We start from the raw sequence: 21659 nt of genomic DNA on the forward strand, positions 1-21659 counted from the left end.
CTTATGTGATACTTTTCCTCTGCAAAGTGCTATCTAAACATTGACTAATGAAATGCAGTGGTAAAAGGAAGGATTTGCAGCTGCAAATGGAGCTCTGGTTGCACACCTGTGAGGAGATGATTCCCACAAGACCTTTCACTTCCCTCTTTGAATGGCATGCTGCAAGCAGGAGAATAAAAGCTGGTGACATTATTTTACTTCTGTTGGAAATTTCCTGGGGTATCTTCTAATTAGTCTGGTTAAACTCACCTTTTATCTATCTCCCCAGATATTTCTTTTCTACATTCCTGGAGCTATTCAACAAGCTCCTTTTGATGTTTTCCCTGATGGTTAATCACAAAATCATAGGATCTTCCAATTGAAAAGGGAACATTATTGATCATTTGATTTCAGTAACTGAACACACTCACTCTAATTTGTAGACAAGGAAACTGAGGCTTGGAGAAGTTCTTTGACTTAAAAAGAAAAAAAAAGTTACACAGTTTATCGAGGACACACCTGGGAACAGACACCAAGATTTTTAGCTCCCATTTCAGATCTCACCCTACTGCATCCTTTCTTCTCTCTCTGTGAGAATCAGTATTCCCTTTCTCCATTTCTTTAACCTTTTTTCCCCTTCTTGCTGTCATTTTCTGCTCCCATCCTTTCTCTGTTTCTTCCCTTCTTTACTTTTGGTCTGCATGTCTCTCTTGACTTGAGGTTCATTCCCTTATATAATCTAGTAATGTTGATTCTGTTTTTCTACTCTTTCCCTCTCGCATTAAAAGTGATCTGCTAGGATGTGTCACATTGGCCTTCCCTTAAGTCCTCTCTGAAAAGCCATATTACGCCACTTCTCCCATGTACCTGAACACAGAGTTGCTTTGCTTTGTTTTCGTAGCAACTGTAATTGCTTCTCCCTTTAATACAGTTGCCTCACTAGTCCTGGTAGATAGACTAGAGTTTAAGTTGATGGCCAAGTCATATTTGTTACAAAATGTTGTATTAAACAAAAAGACATGATCTCCATATTCAGAAAACTGCATAAGGTATCACTGTTTAAGATAAGTTTTTGTGTTATCTGTCTATCAACTCAAGGCAAGTCCAGTTCAGAACAAAACTGTATATGTAAACCTGGCTTACCCAGATTTCACATCTTGCCTTGCAGAGACGGAGATGGTTTTAGATAAGCTGTTTTACATGCTGGGTCAGAGGTTCATGGTGACCCCAGAACTTCTGCACAGCTCCTAAGCCCGAGGCTGCATTCTCAGCCCACAAACCCTCAGGCTCCTCCCTCATCCTGAAGACTGCTTGAAAAGGGAGTCTGTCCCTGGCCACTGGGTTTAGAGGGCTCTTATCCACTCTTTGGGTTTTAGTGTTTTTCATATATTAAATAAAAAAGCTAAGTTATAAAGAGTGATTCGGTCATTTGCTTGTTACTAGTCATAACTAAAATCTGTAACTAAATCCAAAATGAACTGTAGAAACTAAAATCAGAAGCAAAAAATTTACTGACCCTCCTGGAGAATTCTCTGGAACTGTTTTAGTTTGAAATTTCTTCACCTGTTTCTCCATATATAATGTATCTTCCCCATTGTATCAGACCATGAGACCTATTTGGGGTGTGCAGTGTTGAAGTAGGTTATTGTCTTTATTCTCTGTAAGTTCTTTCAGGTTCCATGGAGGTATGGCTTGACAGTCATTCCTGGCACTTTATCTGAAAATGGGTGATGCCCCATGTTTTCTTTTTTAAACTTAAAATTGAATAATTGAAACCATATTAGCTATTATCAAATTCTATAATGACTATCTGTTTTTAATTTCTTTACTGGTATTGTAAAGGTGATATACAGATGTACAAATTTCCTGAATGGGAGACTTACTTGCTGCAGTTGTCATTGCCATTGTTATCATTGAAGGAAATTGAAACTGCAATTCCTTTATCTTTATTCCCTGTCACTTAAATTTGCAGCAGGAAGCAAAATGAAACATGATAATAATGATTTTGACCACTCCCAAAGGTATCCAGGGACATTAAACCACATTTCATTATCACATGGTTTCCAAAGTCCTGGTAGAAATTGCCACCTTTGGGAGAAGATCAGATAAGAGCTAATTGGTGACATGATAATCTTCTCTCAGCCAGGTATGTGATTAGCCAAAACCTAAAGTGCTGAGTAGTCCCATAATGAATAGGGGAGGGGAGGGAACAGCTAATTAGAGGAGAGGTTCTGTGTTTATGTACCAGCATCTCACTTGTAAGCTACAGTGAGGAGTTTGAAGAACAAGGATGGAAAAAAAAATGGCATTTTAACCAACTTTCTAAAATTGGAATGTCCCTTTTTGGTATTTCTGTTTCTAAGGATGTGTAAGTAAACTTCACACTAAATAAAGATTCACAGAGTATTTTCACTGTGTGTTAAAGTTTTCAAACTTAAGCAGAATCCATAGTCTAGTTATTGTTATTGTTGATTGCTTCGATTTTAGAGATAAGAGTCTCTCTGAGTATCCAGGTTGGCCAGGAACTTGCTCTTCTCCTGCCTCAGTCTTCCTGAATGCTGGGATTACAGTCATGCTTCACCACATCCTGCTCCCACAGACTCCTTATTCCCAGCTTCCTCTGCTGTCACCTGTCCTAGGTCATTAACCTTCTCTCTAACCAGTATTGATACTGAGAGATGGCACATGGAGACAAAATAGGACCTTTCATGGTAGTCTAGCCAAACAAATGCAAACTGAATTACATTGGACATTATTTTACAATATGTGACAGGTGTTTCATTTTTGTTTCTGTCACTGCTAGGGTTTGAACTCAAGCCTTCACACTTGCTACAGAGCCACCTTGAGCCAAACCTCCAGCTTTTTTTTTTTTTTTGCTCTAGTTATTTTTAAGTAAGGTCCCAACTTTCTGTCTGAGCCAGGAGGACCACAATCCTCCTATTTACACTTAGTGTAGCTAAGATGAAAAGCATATCGAGATGGAGGTCTTAGGAACTTTTTTCTCAGGCTGACCAGGAACCCCAATTCTTCCGATGATCTCAACTTCCCACATGTAGCTAGGATAACAAATGTTCTTTACCACACCTTGAGTTGGGGGGTGGGGATGGTCTCATGGTTTTTACCTACATTGGCCTCAAATAGTGATCCTCCTCATCACAGCCTCCTGAATGACTAGATTACAAGTATGCATCCTGCACTGATTTATATGATAGTTTTGATTCTTTCAGTTTTTTTGAGCTAACTTATTTCTGCTTAGTGGCAGGTAGCTTTGTTCAACATGAATTGGGTGTGTGGGTTAAACTTTTAGAGAAGGCGCCTTTGGCACGGGCAGCAAGCCTCTTTACCACAGTATTCCCAATCATTGTTCCAAATCTTGGTGTTACATAGTGGCTGGGGTATGCTTGTTTTGAAATGGAAGGTCATTAGACAAATCAGAGGAAAGGAACTAACAATGAATAAAGAAATTTCATGAGAGAAAGCTTTTTCCTTCGGGCTTTGTTTTTTTTTTGGGGGGGGGTCTTTTGGGGGAAGAGGGTCCAAGTTACTAGTGTTGTTTTTCCTTCTGGAGATTTTGAACTTCATGGTAGTGCCAAGGGAGAGAAGGTAAATCAACAGAAAAGACTCATGGGTGCCTTTTTCCCAGTCCCACAGATCTCTATGGGCTACAGGCCTTGAACATGACACTGCAATTTCCTGGTGCCACACATGAGTAATAAGCAGCTGTTTCTGAAACTGTGGTTTGGAGAAGGCATCACAAGGTTATTTTTTAACTTAATTGTAATTTTTGATTGGTCTGCAAGAAAGTAAATCAAATAAAGTCTGTTATCTTAGTCTGCAAGAAAGCCATAAGCCTCAGATTCCAATGCTGACCATCTTGACCAGAATAGAAGAAGAAGAATGTGTGTAGTTCAGCCGGGAGCTTTTGTGGGCTGTCTTCGCAGTGGATGGGCAAGCATATTTGGTATATATCTCAGCTGGCTGGATCATAGAAAGTTGCCTCTGACTGTCCCTTCAGTTCTGTATGTACTTGAAATGACTGAAAATGAGGAGGTTGGGGGTTGTTTTTGCTGGTACTAGCGCTTGAACTCAGGGCCTGAGTGCTATCCTTTAGCTTTTTCACTCAAGGCTAGTGCACTACCACTTAAGCCCCAGATCCACTTACATCTTTTTTGTGGTTAATTGGAAGTAAGAGTCTAATGGACTTTCCTGCTCAGGCTGGCTTTAAACCTCCTGAGAAGCTAAGATTATAAGTGTGAGCCACCAGTGCCCAACATGAAAATGAGTTTTCAAAAGAGAAAACTCTGTTTATACTATATAAGTGCTTTACTGCTGACTCACAACTCTAGCCTTGAGAGCAAACTTTTGAAGAAGATAGCAACGTGATGCTACATCTTGAACAGTAAGAAGACATGATTTCATATGATCAACAATACCCAGTCAGTGTATTTCTAAAATGGCCACATGTGCACCTGCTCCAAACTGGTACCTTTGGGACATAGACGTGAACTCTCACTGCATTTTGTGTATCTGCTTTTTCTCAAGGAGATAGAGTAGTTTGATACAAGGAGACGGGTGATGAGGTTGATTGTAGGGGCCAGAAAGCTGAGGAAAGAGCTGCATGTGTTTTCTGCTAATTACATTATCGTGATTCTGTGCACGTAGACAGGCACTCAAGGGAAATAAATGGAGTCATAACTAAACCTCCTCCCAAAGGTCTGTTTCACCATCCCTTGTGATAGATGCAGCTGACCACCTGGTTATTAAAACCACCAGTCCACTTTCATGCTAAAGATGCAGTGTCCCTCTGACCTCTCTTGGGTTTCTGTGAGGAACCTGTGACTAATTTACTTACAGATAGGAATAAGAAAGACAATTTCCAGGTTTAGCTGAGGTATTATCTTAGGTGTGTGACTCACATTGAGTTTAAGATGTGCTAAGTGTCTCCCCCACAGCAGTTTGGCCTTGGTCAAAGTAAGTATGCTTGTCCAAGTTCTGTCCTCTTGCTCACAGCAGTATCATAGGAAATGGGTCTGTGTGCTTTACCTCCTATTGATGTTATCTAAACAGGACAATCAGAAGTCTTTTTTTAATTGACATATAAACTTCATACCTATCTTTCTTACCTTTACTGTAAATCTCAATTATTTGAAAGGAGACATTAATCTAAAAACGTTATTGAACATTTCTATTTAGATTAAGATAAATCAATAAGAAACTGATTTATTGATCACTTGCTTTCACTCAGACACTGTGCTCTGTATTCAGTCTACTCCTTTCCTCAGGTGAAGATTTTTCACTTGAGGAAACTGAGGCCCCAAAAGATGAAATTACTAACCAAAGTTTTGCAACTGAAATGTGGGTGTGCTAGAATTGTGTTCAGATCAGCCTTGCTTTCTCCACAGTATCCTGTTGCTTACCAGTACCCAGAGACAACTAAGAGTTACTGAGTATTAAGAACTTTAATGTCAGCCTCTTTGGGAGACTCTAATGAACCCTGGGACAGTACACTTTAAGTCACTGAGAAGCAAAAACATTATCATGGTTATATATTATTTTTTAAACAATCATGGGCCAATTTTATTAAGCAAGTCCTTAGTGGTTTACTTTTCTCCTAGTCAGACCTGTCTTGCTCTCAGTGATGTTAGATCACCCTAGATCAATTCTAGCCTGGCACACAGTTAAAAGGACTTTCCCCATTCTGGATGTGGAATACACTTGCAGGCACTCCAGAATTGACACAGCAGAGTTTGCATAGATGACCTTCCTCAGAGGGCTTTACTATCTTTTCTTTCTTTCTCCCTCTGTCCTTCCCCTACCTCCTCTCTCTCTCTCTCTTGCTCGCTTGCTCACTCTCTCACTCCTCTCTTTCTCTTTCTTCTACAAGATCTCACTGTGTAGCCCAATCTGGCCTCAAAATCACCATTCTCCTGCCTCGGCCTCCTGAGTACTGTGATTACAGGCATGCACCACCACACTTGTTTAAGCACTGTGCACTTCACCACGAGATCCCATTGACTTTGCCCTGCTCATAGTCATTTGCCAGGCCCATCGGCATGCTGGCAACTCTTCTCTGCTACTCACTCTCAGCTGGAACCTGAAGGTAGTGGCTCCTTGAGCTTAGACCTCTTTTGATGGCACCATCTTTCTAGATTGTGGAGTAGAGATTTAACTTGAAGCTACACCAAGATGACTGGAGTGGGAATGAAAAGTGTGCATCTCTTGGGGTGGTAGAGAGAAGACTGTAGGAGTCAAGGCACTTGATGTATTTTGGGGCAGTGATTTAAAATAAAGATGTGTCTGATTTTTAAAAAGAACTTGAGGAGACAGCACACCTGGAGCCCACTTTTCATAGTGACAGAACCTTTGGACCGGCAGCCGGAAGAGCTACACTGTTCCCAGTGCTGCTAGTAGTTGTGTCCAAGGCCAGGAGTTAAACCTGCTAAGTAAATTTTTTCTTTCCCCTGGAAATTTATAACCATAAAGTTTTCCTCCCTATACTATTAAAGGAATGTTTATATCTAAAATAAATGTAAGAATATGACCTCACTTTTCTGGAAGAAACAAATTCCAGCCGCTTTAGCCATTTGGAACATGGCCACAAACATACACCGACGAATGAGAAGAGCAAGTGATCAGTTGTTAAGAACATAAGGGGTCCCTGAACTACTAAGACTCTACCAGGCCCATGCACCCTTTATGCTCCTCTCTGTCACACAGCAGGATGATTGACAGGGTTTGTGACACCAGAACAGTGCCAAGGTATGACTGCTAGCAGCCAAGGAAAGACGGGAAAGCATCCTTAGTCACTAAGCAAAGACACAGGTGCCTGACAGGAAGAGAATATTTCAAACCAGTATGAGACTCACTCTTGGCTCTCAAGCACTTTGGATTCTCTTAGTTTGCCTCACATAAAATTTCTGTGTTTGTAATAAAGAATGATCAAACATTATCATCTGTGTATGCTCAGTAAACAGTTGTTCACTACTCAATAAGCAAAGCAATCACCTATTAAATAATAGTGAACAGTACAAAACAGCCTTAAGTTGTATATTTTATGATGTGAACATAATTATCTAGGGAGAATCACATGAGGCCTGTGGCAGCTCAAATAACTGAAGATGTCTTTCCAGAACAAATCTGAGCCACAAGGCCCATGAGAAATGTAATCAGTTGTTAAGAAACAAAGTAAAACTCTACATAGAGGAAATGACCAGGATAAAGGGCAAGAGAAAGACTTAGCAGATTGTGTACAGGGAAATTTGCTCACAAGCAAGGCATAACATTAGTAGAGAGGGAACTAGTTTTATTGCTTTGAGAAAAAAAATCTGAATCACCTAAAGATGATCAGCATTGATGAAAATTCAGTAATATGGTCCCATGTAATATGTGCACAAATTTCAGTATTTTTAATATCCCAGTAAGAGCTAATGAAAATATTTATTCAAAAACTTAAACTTCGGGGCTGGGGATATGGCCTAGTGGCAAGAGTGCTTGCCTCCTGTACATGAGGCCCTGGATTCAATTCCCCAGCACCACATACACAGAAAATGGCCAGAAGTGGCGCTGTGGCTCAAGTGGCAGAGTGTTAGCCTTGAGCAAAAAGAAGCCAGGGACAGTGCTCAGGCCCTGAGTCCAAGACCCAGGACTGGCAAAAAAAAAAAAAAAATGCAATACACCTAAATAAGCTCTTGGACAGTAGTAGTCTTTAAAAAACAAAAACAAAAAAAAACCTTAAACTTCGCTGGCACCAATGGCTCACACCTGTAATCCTAGCTGTTCAGGTGGTTAAGATTTAAGGATCACGGTTCTAAGCCAGGCCAAGCATGAAAGTCCATGAGACTCCTATTTCCAATTAGCTACCAAAAAGCCAGAAGTGGAGTTGTGGCTCAAGTGATAGAGTGCTCGTCTTAAACAAAAAAGCACCTAGGCCCTGAGTTCAAGTCTTAGGACCAGCACATACACACACACACACACACACACACACACACACACACACACACACAACTTTAACCTTGAAATAGCCTAAACAATAACTGGAATAGGCTTATAAAAGGGAAAGACAAATTTACTAAGGAATAATAAATGGGTATTTAATTTTAAAAGTAGAGATTTATAATGTTCTTTGATAGGCAAACTAAGTAAAGATAGCAATCCCCAAATTAATTTTCAAAAAGTTTATGAAAGTCCCTTAGTAGAAGTGTAATACATTGCTGGCAATATAAAGTTGGTGAGCTTTCAAAATGCCACAATAAAATTGTCCAAGTAGAGAAAAAGCTTTGTGAACAAGATATCTTGCTCAATCCCTTATTTTAGGTGCTAGATGAAAATTTTTCTAGGATCTAAAGGTCGTTCCTCAACTCTTCTCAGTCTCTTTACTCACCTAGTTCCCAGGCTGCTCTAAACTCTGAAGTCCCCTTTTATATGAGTCACTGACTCTGGCGCTTCAGAGAAGAGTAAAGTGAAGAAATCTAAACTCAATGAAAGGATTGTTCCCACAATTTAGAAATAACCCTGTGACACACTGGGAAGTGCTTACTAGTGGTTGGGTATATGATTTGGCAGTGGTTATTTCTTAGAGAGTGTCTATCCTATGTTGGTATTGGGAGCATGTTTTGCTGCATTTTCAGTTTATGGTACCTCAGAGAACAGAAATGATAGTAAACCTACCTATAGCTTTCTAAAAGTTACAGAGGAGAACGTGAATGGGAGAATAGTGGACTACTCACTTGCCTGACTCAAAAAAAAAAAAAAAGAACAATTTCTAAATACTTTATAAAGAAAAAAATGCACTCTTAGCAAACAGTAAACTTGATTTTTCTGCTCACTTTCTGCATTTTAGCACAAGATAATATGCATAATGATTTTTAAAGACATTTTACAGTATATTGTATACATCCATGAAACTATCGCAGTGAAACCCCCTCATATTTTAAATGTATGCTCATTCAAAAATAAAATTAAGTTTAAAAAAAAAGCACAACAAATGTCCATAAGAATGTGGGGCAATGGGCTGGGAATATGGCCTAGTGGCAAGAGTGCTTGCCTCCTACACCTGAGGCTCTCGGTTCGATTCCCCAGCACCACATATATGGAAAACGGCCAGAAGGGGCGCTGTGGCTCAGGTGGCAGAGTGCTAGCCTTGAGCGGAAAGAAGCCAGGGAAGGTGCTCAGGCCCTGAGTCCAAGGCCCAGGACTGGCAAAAAAAAATAATAAAAAAAAGAATGTGGGGCAAAAGGAACTATTATATACTTTTGTTGAAAATGTAAATTATTACTTCTCTGTACATCACTTTGACAATAAATAAGAAAAAAAAGTTTAAAAAAGAATTGCAAAAACAAAAAAAAAGAAAATGTAAATTATTGCAAACGCTATGGAAATCTGTGTGGCAGAAAAGAATGAAAAATTAGAAATAGGGAGCTGGGCTCTAATTGTTCGTACTTGTAATCCTAGCTACTCAGGAGGCTGAGATCTAAGGATCGTGGTTGGAACCCAGCCCAGGCAGGAAAGTCCATGAGACTCTTATCTCCAATTAACCACCAGAAAACCAGAAATGGTACTGTGGCTCAAAGTGGTAGAGTGCTAGCCTTGAGCACCAGAGCTCAGAGACAGCACCCAGGCCCTGAGTTCCAGCCCTGCGACTGACAAAAAGCAACCCCCAAACCTAGAAATAGACCTACCATATGATCCTGCTATACCACACCTGGCATGTATCCAAAATAACACAAGTCAACATACAGTCCAGATATCTGAACCCCCATGTTTAATGCAGCACTACTCACAATAGCCAAAATCAGCGTAGGTGCCCATCAGCCAATGAATGGATTTTAAAATATGCTTTATATACACCATGGAATATTATTCAGAGGTAAGGAAGAATGAAATTACGTTTTGGCAGGAAAATGGGTAGAATTAGAGATCATAATATAAAGCAAAATAAGCCAGATTAAAAGAAACATCACATCTTCTTTCTTATACATGGAATCTGGTCCTTAAAAATGAGTGATGGGAATATAAAACAAATTCTATTTAGGAGTGGCTACCAGCTGGAGGCAGGAGGGCAAAGGGAGAGGGCGTAGATGGAATGAAATATGTGATACACTATGTGAGTATGAAAGCAGAACAGACCTACTGGAATTGTTTTAAGAAAGGTGAATTGGAATAAAGAGCAATAAGGTAAGTATAATCCGGGTATGGGTATATTGTGTGCATCACAGTGACACTCCTTTGTACAGCTAACATGTAAGTAAAAACTGGAAAACTTAGAGTCTATATATACTTTCTTAAACTACTGACTTCTCTCCAGAATGAAGCACTGCTATAATTGTTCTAAAGCATCATGTTCTTGCTCCTGGTGTTTAAAAAACATCCCAGTTTCTACCTCCAATATGGCCTCTTTTTAAAACAAAAAGCATTGTTACTTTCCTTGCAGTCCTGCATTTTTCTTGTATCAAAGGCTGCATGTATATGCTTATGTATTAATGAGAGAGAAGTACAGGCAGCCTTTGGAGCCCATAAATCCTAGTTAAGTGCTGGAGGCTATGACTGACAGACAGTGAGTTCTAAACCAGTGTGTGTATGTGCAGGCCAGCAGGTCAAGTCCCAGTGGGAGGCAGGTAAATGCGTGACACCAGGTGGTGGGGACAATGTCATGTGGCCAGCATGCGCCTTATCAAGAGCCCGTAACCCCTACTCAGGGTCAGGGTCATCGTGATGGAATTTAGACTAGTTTTGCCAGATTGTCTAGTTGTGTTTTTTTTTCCAAAAGAAGCCAAAAATCTGAATTTTTTAATGTGAAATCTCCTAATTTGGTGTCTTTTTAGAAACACTAAGAAATCTTTAGAAACTGAAAAGGGTGCTCAAAGTGCCAAATCACATCTTCTCTGATTATTTTACTTAACTTGCATTTTAAAAATAAACCAAAAAATCTTTTTTTTCACATTTCCTGTGTGTTCTTGGTGAAGAGGATGAATGATCAATCATTCCACTGATTCATCAGAGAAGTATTTATCATTTTACCACATAAATGTCTATGCTATTTCTTGTACATGTTTTCTGTCTGCTTGATGAACCTGCCACCCTACTCTTACTCCACACCATAACTGTGAAGTTAGTCTCTTTTTTTTTTTGTTTGAAGTTTTGTTGGTTTTTTTGTTGGTTGTTGTTGCTGTGTGTGTGTTGTTGTTGTTGTTTTGTTTTGTTTTGTTTTGTTTTTTGGCCAGTCCTGGGACTCTGGGCCTGAATGCTGTCCCTGAGCTCCTTTTGCTCAAGAGTAGTGCTCTACCCCTTGAGCCACAGCTCCACTTCTGGCTTTTTCTGTGATTAATTGGAGATGAGACTCACAGTCTTGCTCACCCAGGCTGGCTTCACACTACCATCCTCGGATATCAGGCCTCCTGAGTAATTAGTATTACAGGCGTGAGCCACTGGCACCCACCTAGTTGATCCCTTTGAGTAGAGTCCATTAGTTGTCCTCAGTCCCCTGTGCCGTACTACAAAGAAAAGAATGCAAAAGAAATCTTGGTGGCATCTTCCTTTTCCAGCTGCCAGTGGTTAAACCAGAGTTCTTTTGGAGCAAAACACTGTCTTTTCTTCCTTGGAGTTGCTGAGAAATTCTAATTAGAGGTTTTCCTGTTGTGTAAAGGGAAGGAATTCCTTTCCTTTCCCACATTTGCAGTACTTATGTTCTCAACAAGTGCTTCCCGTCCTGCTTCTCTTTCTCCAGGTGATAGAGGGAAAGCTGGCTCCATTCTTGGGCAAGGTCATTAAATTTGCCACCGCACACGTGTACAGCTGCAGTCTTTGTAGCCAGAAGGGATTCATCTGCGAAATCTGTAACAATGGAGAAATCCTTTATCCTTTTGAGGACATATCAACAAGCAGGTACAGAATGTCTTCTCTTATAAAAGAACACCTGGGTTTTATTTGGCCATATCAGACCAACTTTTTAGTCAAGTACTTGATCTCTGTCTCTTACCCTGGATCAGATTTTCCTTGTTCTGAGACATTTTCACCCTTTGGCTTTCTATATATATTTCCATTCCAATCCTTATTCTTCACCTTTGTCCAGAATGAGACCAAAAACAACAACAACCAAAAAAACATTGCCTAACCCTGCCTAAGATAAGAGAGTATTCAGATTCAGATTCTGTTATAGAATGAAAACTGGGGAGGAAAAACCCTGCCTGGCTTTTCAAAGCGAGTGACAATGAGTGGGAAATTGCCCTCTCAGAGAAAGCCAACACCGGATCAAGGGAGACTAGTAGAGGCCCCTGGTAGACAGCTGCCTGCTCACCACAGACTCTTGTCCGCAGAGTAGCTGCCCTAAGGTGATGAAAGTTTTAGGACCCAAAGGAGAGAAAAGTGGGAGTTTATGTGGGATTATTTTTCTAACCAAAGTTAATATTTAGGCATCAACATATTTGTTGATAGATGACTTTTCCTCCACTAATAGGCAATCCAGGTTTTTACTATTGCTTTTCTTAAATCATAAAATAATACCTATCACATTTCCTTTCATCCCCAAAGCCTAATGGATACATACATTCTGTGTGTGTGTGTGTGTGTGTGTGTGTGTGTGTGTGTGTGTGTGTGTACAGCCTCTTCTGCCATGAATGCCATGGCTCATTTCCACCCTCCAGGGTTCACTTATACTGTGGTTCAGAATAGAAGGTGCAGCACATGGCCAGGAAAAGTTGAAACATGCTGGGTAGAGCTAAGATGGTGAAACTTGACTCAGCCCTTTTCACCTCTTTTTAAACCCAAAGACTATTTGTAAACATTTAGGAACTTGGTTTAGACACACACATACACACACACACACACTAGCTCCAGTTTTCTGAATACAGGTTCTTAGCTCATAGACTGTATATTAGATACCTTTTTAAAAAATGTGAGCCACACAAAAACTTGCACATAAATGTTGATAGCAGTAATACTTTTAATAATATCCACAAAAATAGAAACAACCAAAATAGCTTTTAACTAATGAATGGGTAAGCAAAATGTAACATAGTCAAACAATGAAATATTATTTAGCCTAAAAGAGAAATTTAGTATCGATACATGCCACCACTACATGGGATAACCCAGAAAATAACATGACTGTTGAGTGATAGAAGCTAGATACAAAAGACTTAATTTTCTTCATGTGGAATCTCCAAAAGAGATGAATCCATGGAGACAAAAGGGACGAGTGGTTGCCTGGGGCTGAAGAAGAGGGAAAGGGGGTAAGTACTAATGGTACAAGGTTTTGATGATGAAATGTTCTGGAATTAAGTTGTGATGACAGTTGCATAATCTGGTGACTACACTACAAATCAGTAAACAATGTACTTTAAAAGGGTGAATTGTAATGAAAAAATTAAATTTTTAAATGCTTCCAACTAAGTTATATTTGGGGCCACAAAACAAATCTCAGTAAACTTAAAAGACAGAAAATGTACCAAGTATGTTGTCTAACACAGAAATTAAAGATCCACAGGGAAAAAAAATCTGGGAAACCCTAAAATAAGCAGAAATTAAGCAGTACACTTTTAAATACTCCATGGGTTAAGAGAAGAAACCACAAGGAGATTTTTTAAATAATTTGAAATGGATGAAGATAAAGTATCAAAACATATGGAATACAGCAAACGTAGTGCTGAGAGTAACATTTATAGCTATAAAAATACCTATGTCCAGAAAAAAAAAATCTCAAATCAGTAACCTAAAATTCTACCTCAAGAAACTAGAGGTGGCACACACCTCTAATCCTAGCTACTCAGGAGGCAGATAGATATAGGAGGATTGCGGTCTGAAGCCAGCCCGGGCAAAAGCACAAGACCTTATCTGGAAGAAAAACTAAATTAAACTAAAAACAAAAGAGCTTGTAGAGCACAACGCCCCAAATTCAGTCACTAGTATGGAAGAAAATAAACATTTAAAAACGTAGTAAAGAAGATCCTGCTTAAAACAAAGGCACAATGCCTATGTGAGCATATAAAATATTTATCAAATGAACTCCAGGAAGTGGAAACTAGAGGTTTTTTTCTCTGTTGCTGGTTTTTTTTTTCTTTTTGTCTTGTTTGTTCATTTGTCTGTCTTTGAAAAGGAGAGGGGCACAGAAAAGAAGGGACAAAGGGTGAACAAATGCAACAGTGGTATTCACTAGACACTATGTTGAAAATGAACTATACAACTGTGAGTGGGGATGGAAGGGAAAAATTGGGAGAGAGCAAGGGAAGGGGTGACATTGTCTAAAAAGAAATGTACTTATTACCTGACTTATGTAACTGTAACCCATCTGTACATCGATCACCTTTATAATAACAATAGAAAATTTTAAAAAGAAATTTAAATAAAAAGAAAAACCTACTTAATCCAAAACAAATGAAAGGCAGGAGATCAAAAGAGCGCAGGTATCAGTGAATAGAAAACAGAAAAATCAAAGGCTTTTTTTAAAGAAATCAACCAAATTAACATGTTTTTAGCTAACATGATCAAGAAAATAAGACAAAAACACATAGTATCAAAATCAGAAATGGAAAGGTACAGAAATTGAAAGAGCTATGAAAGCTAAACCCTTATGCCAACAAATCTGACAACTTAGATGAAACAAACAAATTTCTAGGAAGAAAAATTACCAAAATTGACTCAAGAAGAAATAGAAATTTGGGGGAAGGAGAGGGGGAAAGTGAGGGAGGAGGTAACAAATTGTACAAGAAATGTACCCACTGCCTTTCATATGAAACTGTTACCCCTCTGTACATGACTTTGACAATAAATAATTATTTTTTTAAAAAGAAATAGAAACTTTTAACAGACCTACACCAAGTTAAAAAAAAAAAGTAAAATAAGTAAGCAAAAAACCTTGAGCTACTATTTTAAAGCTCCCCACAAAGAGGCCAGATAACTTATCCTGTGAATTTTGTTGACTATTTAAAGAAATAATAAACTTTCACAAAAAGATAAAAGAAGTCTCCAAAGAGGCTTTGGCATCGTTTGCATGTATTATAGGGTCAAAATCCATAACCAAAATAATAGAGCCTCAGGGAAAAATAGACAAGTCCACTGTGATAATTCAGAACCTCAGCATCCCAGTATCTGTAACTAATAAATACGGCAGTTAGAAATCAGTAAGCGGCTCATTCCCCTGAGAGGTGCCATCAGCTACATGAATCCAGCATCTGTACAATGCTTTATCAGCTGCATCAGAGCACACATTCCACTCAAGCTCGTGTGGATCATTTACCAAGAGATACCACATCCTAGCCATAAAACACATCTGAACAAGTTAGGATAGAAGTCATGCAAAGAGATGCTCTCAGACCATAATGAAGTTAAACTAGAATTAACAAAAAGATGCCAGGAAAACCCCAGAATAGTTGGAGATTAAACAAAATACTTTTTAAGAATATAAATTGACAACTTATGACCATATAAAAATATATGCTTGATATTTAAAGACGCCTCATTCATAATTGCCAAAACTGGAAGCAGCCAAGCTTCATTAGGTGCATGGGTGAACAAACTATGGTGTGTATCCATATGAAGAAATACTATCCTAAAGTAGAAGAAATATGCCCTCAAACCACAAAAAAAAATCATGGGCAAAACCTAAACACATATTGCTAAATGAAAAAAGCATTTGGCAAAGGAAACATACCATATGATTCCAATTTTATGGCCTTCTGGATAGTACATGCAGGTAGTGAAAATATCAGTCAGTCTTTCTCAAGGATTCTGGAATGACAGGGATGACTAGATGAAACCCTGATTTTTAAAGTCAGTAGCTGTCTGTATATTCAGTATAGTATCTATATAACACTGTGATGATACACACATCACATGGTATATTTGTCAGAACCACAGGATTGTACAACACAGAGTGAATCTCAGTTTCAACTATGGACTTTGGTTAATGATGTCATGTTAGTATTGGTCTACTGATTATGACAAATACATGAGAAGGAATTCTATCTGTTCAATTTGTGAATCTCCAACTGTTCTAAAAATTAAAGTCTTTTTTAAATTTTAATGTCTATAGTTGATTCTAAGATAGTTTTAAATGAACTTTATCAGAACAATTTTAGATTTACAGAAAACTTACAAAGTTAGTATAAAGAATTCTCATATACAACACACTCAGCTTCCCTATTATTAACATCTTATATAATTAACAAGCCAATATTGATTCATTATTAAAGCCCATAGTTTTGATTTCCGTTTTTGTTTTTAGACTTCCATCATTTTTACCTGAAGCCCTTTATATGTCCCAGGATACTCTGACATGTAGTTGCCACATGACTTTACTTGGGTTTGATAATCTTGATACTTTTTAGGAGTCCTAGTGAAGAATTTTGTAGGATTCCTCTTTTGGTGTATTTGCTTGGTATTTTTTCCTAAGATTGAAATGGATTTATAGGTCTGAGGAGGAAGAGGACCAAGATGAAGGGCCTTTTTAATCACTTCATATCACAAATGCATACTAACAATATGACAGGCTCCTCCACCTGGAAGTTCCCCTTCTTCCTCTCCATATGTGCTGTCTGGAAGGCACTTACTATGTAAAGCCCACGGTTAAAAAGCAGGAAGTTATGGTCCTCTCCCTTGGGAGCAACAGCTTGCCCCAAATTATTTGGGATCCATCTACATGAAAGGTTTGCCTCCTCCTTCCCATTTATTCTTCAGTTGTTATTCTGAACAGTGGAGACTCATACATTGTATACACTACTGTTTTATTTTATTGTTCAAACTTTGGCCGACAAGTGGTCATTCTAGCTTGGGCCCTTCAGGCTCTCAGTGAGCTCTTGTGTCTTAAGCCATCATGAGATTTTTGTTGGAAGAATTTTTCTTGTTTGGGGCAGGGGAAGATATTAGTTTGTGGTCAGTTGAGCAGTTTATTTCTTTCTGGCATTAGTAAATGCTCCAGGCTCATTCTTGTATGTCCAAGGTACAGTCATCTGTCTTAACAAGCCCTGGTTTCCTTTACTGGAGAAGGACACTAGAAACTAAGATGGGTTTCACAAACATTTTTAAAGACTTGTCTTTGACTGGGACAGAGGTATTGCTCTCTGCCTGCACATCAGATCAATTTGGGTTTTTCATTGTTGTTTTGTTTTTCGTTCTAGTCCTGAGGCTTAAACTCAGGGCCTGGGTACTGCCCCTTAGCTTTTCCACTCAAAGCTAGTACTCTACCATGTGAGCCACAGCTCCCCTTCCAACCTTTTGGTGCTTAATTGGACATTAGAGTCTCAGAGAGTTTCCTGTTTGTGCTAGCTTTGCACTGTGATCCCCAGATCTCCGCCTTCTGAGTAGTTAGGAATGTAGGTATAAGCCACTGACACCCAGCTAGTTGTTTAAATTCCAGATTCCATGCTTTCAAAAACTTAACATGAGTCTGAGAATGTAGCCTAGTCGTAGAGTGATTGCCTAGCCTGCATGAAGCCCTGGGTTCGATTCCTCAGCACCACATATACAGAAAATGCCAGAAGTGCCGAAATGGCTCAAGTGGCAGAGTGCTAGCCTTGAGCAAAAAGAAGCCAGGGACAGTGCTCAGGCCCGGAGTTCAAGCCTCAGTTCTGGCAAAAAAAAAAAAAAAAAACCAAATAAACAAAAAAAAACATGATTACGAGTAAGAAGGAAAAATCACTCTTAAAAGGCAGCTGTGGCCACAGTTAAAGAAAGTGGGTTCTCACTAACATGAACACATTATCATATCTGCACAGTCGTAGTGGTCTTTAGGCAGGAGGAGAGACGAGGTAGCTATGTAGACAGAATCCTCCCTCCATCAGATGCACTTCTGCAAGCTTGCCAAAATGTGTGAGCCAGAAGCAGCCTTAATCAGCTTTCCTGAAATTCTAGGTTGAAAGTACTTTTAAGGAACCCATTGAACTTCCTCTTGGCGTTCAGTTTTCTGTTAAGTACAGGGAGCAGTGGATACAAGGCTATAGGAAGACAGCAAAGGCTACACTAATAAGAAATTAAAGGAAAATTTTACTTAGAAACACCAAGCTGTTGGTTTAAAGCATGTCCATTAAGATATATCAAATAAATGTGATAAATAAAAATAAATTTGAATAATGGGATAAATACTAACATTTCTACATAACCAAAATTTTTATGAATGAAGCAATATAATGTATGAGATTTGTCTCAAAATAATCTAATGATGGAGTAGAAGGATGAATGTAGATGAAAGAGATTGTTATAAATTGATAGTTGTGGAAACTAGATACAGATGCACAGGGATTTACTTGACTATTCTGTCTGTGACTGAAGACAGAAAAGCTCCAAGAATGGCACCAGTATCCATATGAGTGATGAGCAGTGTTGATGAGGAAGAGAAAGTTCCAAAGCTTCTAGGGAGCATAGGGTGCTGGACTCTAACACTCTGGTCAAGGTACTTGACTGTTGGCTCTAATTCATAACGCTTATGGGGTTATGATCCTATCTATACCAACCACCAGTCACCTTACACTTCCTTTTCCTTGCTAAGTTAATCTTTGTGCAGGAGGAAGCTTCATGAGCATGTAATTAGAAAACACACTCCAAAAGTCAGTTTTTAGGGCCACATTTCTGACACACACAGAGATTGTGCTGGGATTGCATGGGAATGGGACTTCAGTTCTCATTAGTGCCAGCAATGGACGTATCTCTTCAGTTAACTCGTCTGCCAGTCTTCAAGCAAGTAGTGTTGCCTCCATTTTAAGAGTTTAATAATGAGGAAACCTAGGTTCAGAGAAGGCTGTTCACTTGCCCCAGTAGATAAGGCCAAAACTTGAGCCCAAATACAAAAAAAGTCAAATGCCCCCGAAATCCATGCTTTCTTCCTTGTACATCACTTCCTCTATATGTCATCTTCAAATCATTCTGCAGTCTACCCCTAAGATTAATTTGAAAACATCTGCCCCTGCAGAAGAAGCCTCCCTACTTAAAGGATTTTAGATTTTAAAGAATATTCCCTTTACTTGCTCCCTTGAAGATTTTGCACTTGGAGCTGTGAGGCAAAGGTTAGACTGCAGTGGGAAAGATATGCTTTCATTTGATAAGTGGGTGGAAGACTATTGTGACAGCACAGCCAAGCTCCCACTTCATGCACATCCCCCAGGCAGTGAGGCTGGCTGGGAAAACTGGATCCCAAGCTTAACCCTAGTTAGTGTATTGCACCATACCAAACTCCCCTCCATTCAGAAGACAGTGTTGCTGCTTTTACCCGTGAGAAATTCTTCCTTCTCAAACACAAATTAAACACCTGTGTCTCTTTAGCCTAAATAAGAAAGCCTTAACGTCCAAATTGGAACGTTTTAAATACAATAGGAAGATCCTGATTTGCAAGACTGCTTTGCCTAAGCCTAATCCAGCATTTACCCCCTAGAGGCCTACAAGGAAAGCACAGCTTTAGGAAAGATCAACATTCTGTGGAAACAATGGTAAAATCCCACATCCTAAACAAGTAGAAATGACAGCCCTTGCCCCTCCCAGAAAACAGAAATAAGAGCTCTAACTTTTGATAATTGTAAATCAGGAGATTAGGCTAATGGTGATCTAAGACTTAACAGAAAACAGTGAGTATACAAGCAAAGAAATTACATAAATTCACAGTGGTTACAACTTAAATTGTTCTTTAAATCCTTAAATTGTCTCCTCTGCAGTTGGTACACATTACTAATCTTCCCCTAATGCTGCTAAGGAGACCATTCAACACCTTTATGGAAATGTCATTTTTGAATATTGAAATATCTCATACATAACACTTCATCTTAAAAATCACTCACACGGGGTGAGGTAGCCCACGCCTATAATCCTAGCTACTCAGGAGGCTGAGATTTGAGAATTACAGTTACAAGCCAGCCCAGGCAAGAGAGTTAGTAAGACTCTTATGTCTAGTTAACTACCAAAAAAGCTGGAAATGGAAGTGTGGCTCAAGTGGTAGGGCACTAGCCTTGAGCAAAAAAGCTCAGGGTCAGCACCCAGGCCATGAGTTCAAGCCCCAGTACAGTCACCAAAAAAAGAAAGACAAAACAAACACACTCAAGCCTAGTGTTAATCTCAGCACTGGGAAGGCTGAGTTTGAAGCCAGTTTAGGCTCTATATCAAGATACTATCTCAAAAAAAAAAAATGCATCTTCAGCCAGTCCTGACCCACTTGGCTTTGTAGATTGTTTTGCCCTATAACATGCAAAATTGAAAAAATTAAGATTTTGTGACCCCTTGCCCTTATAAGGAGTTTGGGCGCCATTCAGAGGTGAGTATTCCTTAAGAAGATTCTACTTCACACTAAGTTTGGTGGCCTCATGTGAGTTTGCATTCCATAAATGCTTATTGTTTGTTTAGCTCACCCAAGTATATGTACATTGACAAAGAGTTTACAATGATAAGTACATTGACAAAGCTTTTTAAATAACCTAATTACTAAAGGGAATGTAAAATACTCCCAGAGATAGATGAGCATATTCAAAGTGTGAAGTAACACTACAGCTGTGTAGATGAGGCTGGGGCAACCTATCTGCCATTTATGGTCTTTTTCTGGCTGGATCTCCAGCCTGCTCCAGTTGGCAACATTCTCCTGGCAGGGAGTTGTTCTTCCTGTGTGGCGCTGTGCATTGTCAGCTCACAGGTTACTCTTCTAAAAGGGCTCATTGTTTTTTTTTAAATACCAGGCTTCAAAAATGCAGATCAAGCAGTTTGCCAGTTTCACTGTGTCCTGACCTCTTCTCTCTAAGAAATAAAGATAGGACCTTGAACTCAGGACTATCAAACTCTTAGCAGATAATACACTCATCAAACACATCTCATCTTCACACATTCCAAGAACTTGTCCCTCATCGGTCTTGAGAATGAACCTTGGCCTCATGGAAAAGGCCATAACAGGTGAGTTTCTAATAGAGGTCGTCCTCTTCTTCACATTTTAAATCTAGTTTGTCAGGCGACCTTCCAGGAAAAGGAGACCTCACAGAACTTAGTGTCAGCTCTATTCCTTACATCATTCTGACCAACTCCAGCAACTTCCAGTTTTTCCTACAGAGCATGTAGAGTTCACCCAACACACTTGACCTTCTGAATTGCTCTGTCATGTCACATTCCATTACAGTCCTTACCACCAAGGTCCTGAGAACCTAAACTTGTTGTGGCACAGATGTTGTTCTTGAACTTGGCCCTTCGCTCTGCTCCATGAACACGTGAAGCTTCGAATACTTAATTATCAAACCTTATTAAGGCTTGTTTAGAAAGAATGAACCTGCATTATTATATAAAGTGTTGAAGATGCTGAGATGATAATTTTTCTCAGCACAACTTGAAGAGTCCATTTAGAGTTGTTTGGTGTCAGCATTTCCTCTTGATTTGTCTGTGTAAGAGTGATATGGTGCTGAATCCCCTCCGTAGCTGCATGTGGAGAGGGTTTTGCTTCAAGTTGCCGCTGACTTCTGTGCTTTTACCAGCAACTTCACAAAGCTCCTCCATTTTCCCGAGGAGCCAGTTCAAATTTATCCTTTTCAAAAGAGAGTTTGGGGTTAAGTGTTTGGGCAGAATTTGGGGGCAGGGGTATAGGTGAAGTAAAACTTGAGAGAGAAAAGACCTCCCCTCAAGCTAGGCTTGCACTGTTGCTTCCTATTTGTTCAGCCTTCATTTTTGAGTCCTTGCACAAACAGACTGAATACCTGGATTATGCCCTCATCTGGACTCCAGTGCACGTACATTAC

General features: G+C 39.3%; 1 protein-coding gene across 3 annotated transcripts in view; it reads left to right on the plus strand.

Annotated features, from left to right (window-relative positions):
- The window catches only part of Plekhm3 (pleckstrin homology domain containing M3), a 160811-nt gene that overhangs the window by 124131 nt on the left and 15021 nt on the right, over positions 1 to 21659 (plus strand). For 2 of the 3 annotated variants that reach the window (XM_048344858.1, XM_048344860.1), the window contains exon 7: positions 11702 to 11859. The exons of the other annotated variant lie outside the window; for it this stretch is intronic. In XM_048344858.1, coding sequence (XP_048200815.1) covers positions 11702 to 11859 — 158 coding nt within the window. The remainder of the gene's footprint in view (positions 1 to 11701; positions 11860 to 21659) is intronic. 3 annotated transcript variants of the gene reach the window in all.

Source organism: Perognathus longimembris, chromosome 4, assembly GCF_023159225.1.
Source record: "Perognathus longimembris pacificus isolate PPM17 chromosome 4, ASM2315922v1, whole genome shotgun sequence".
Taxonomy (NCBI): Eukaryota; Metazoa; Chordata; class Mammalia; order Rodentia; family Heteromyidae; genus Perognathus; species Perognathus longimembris.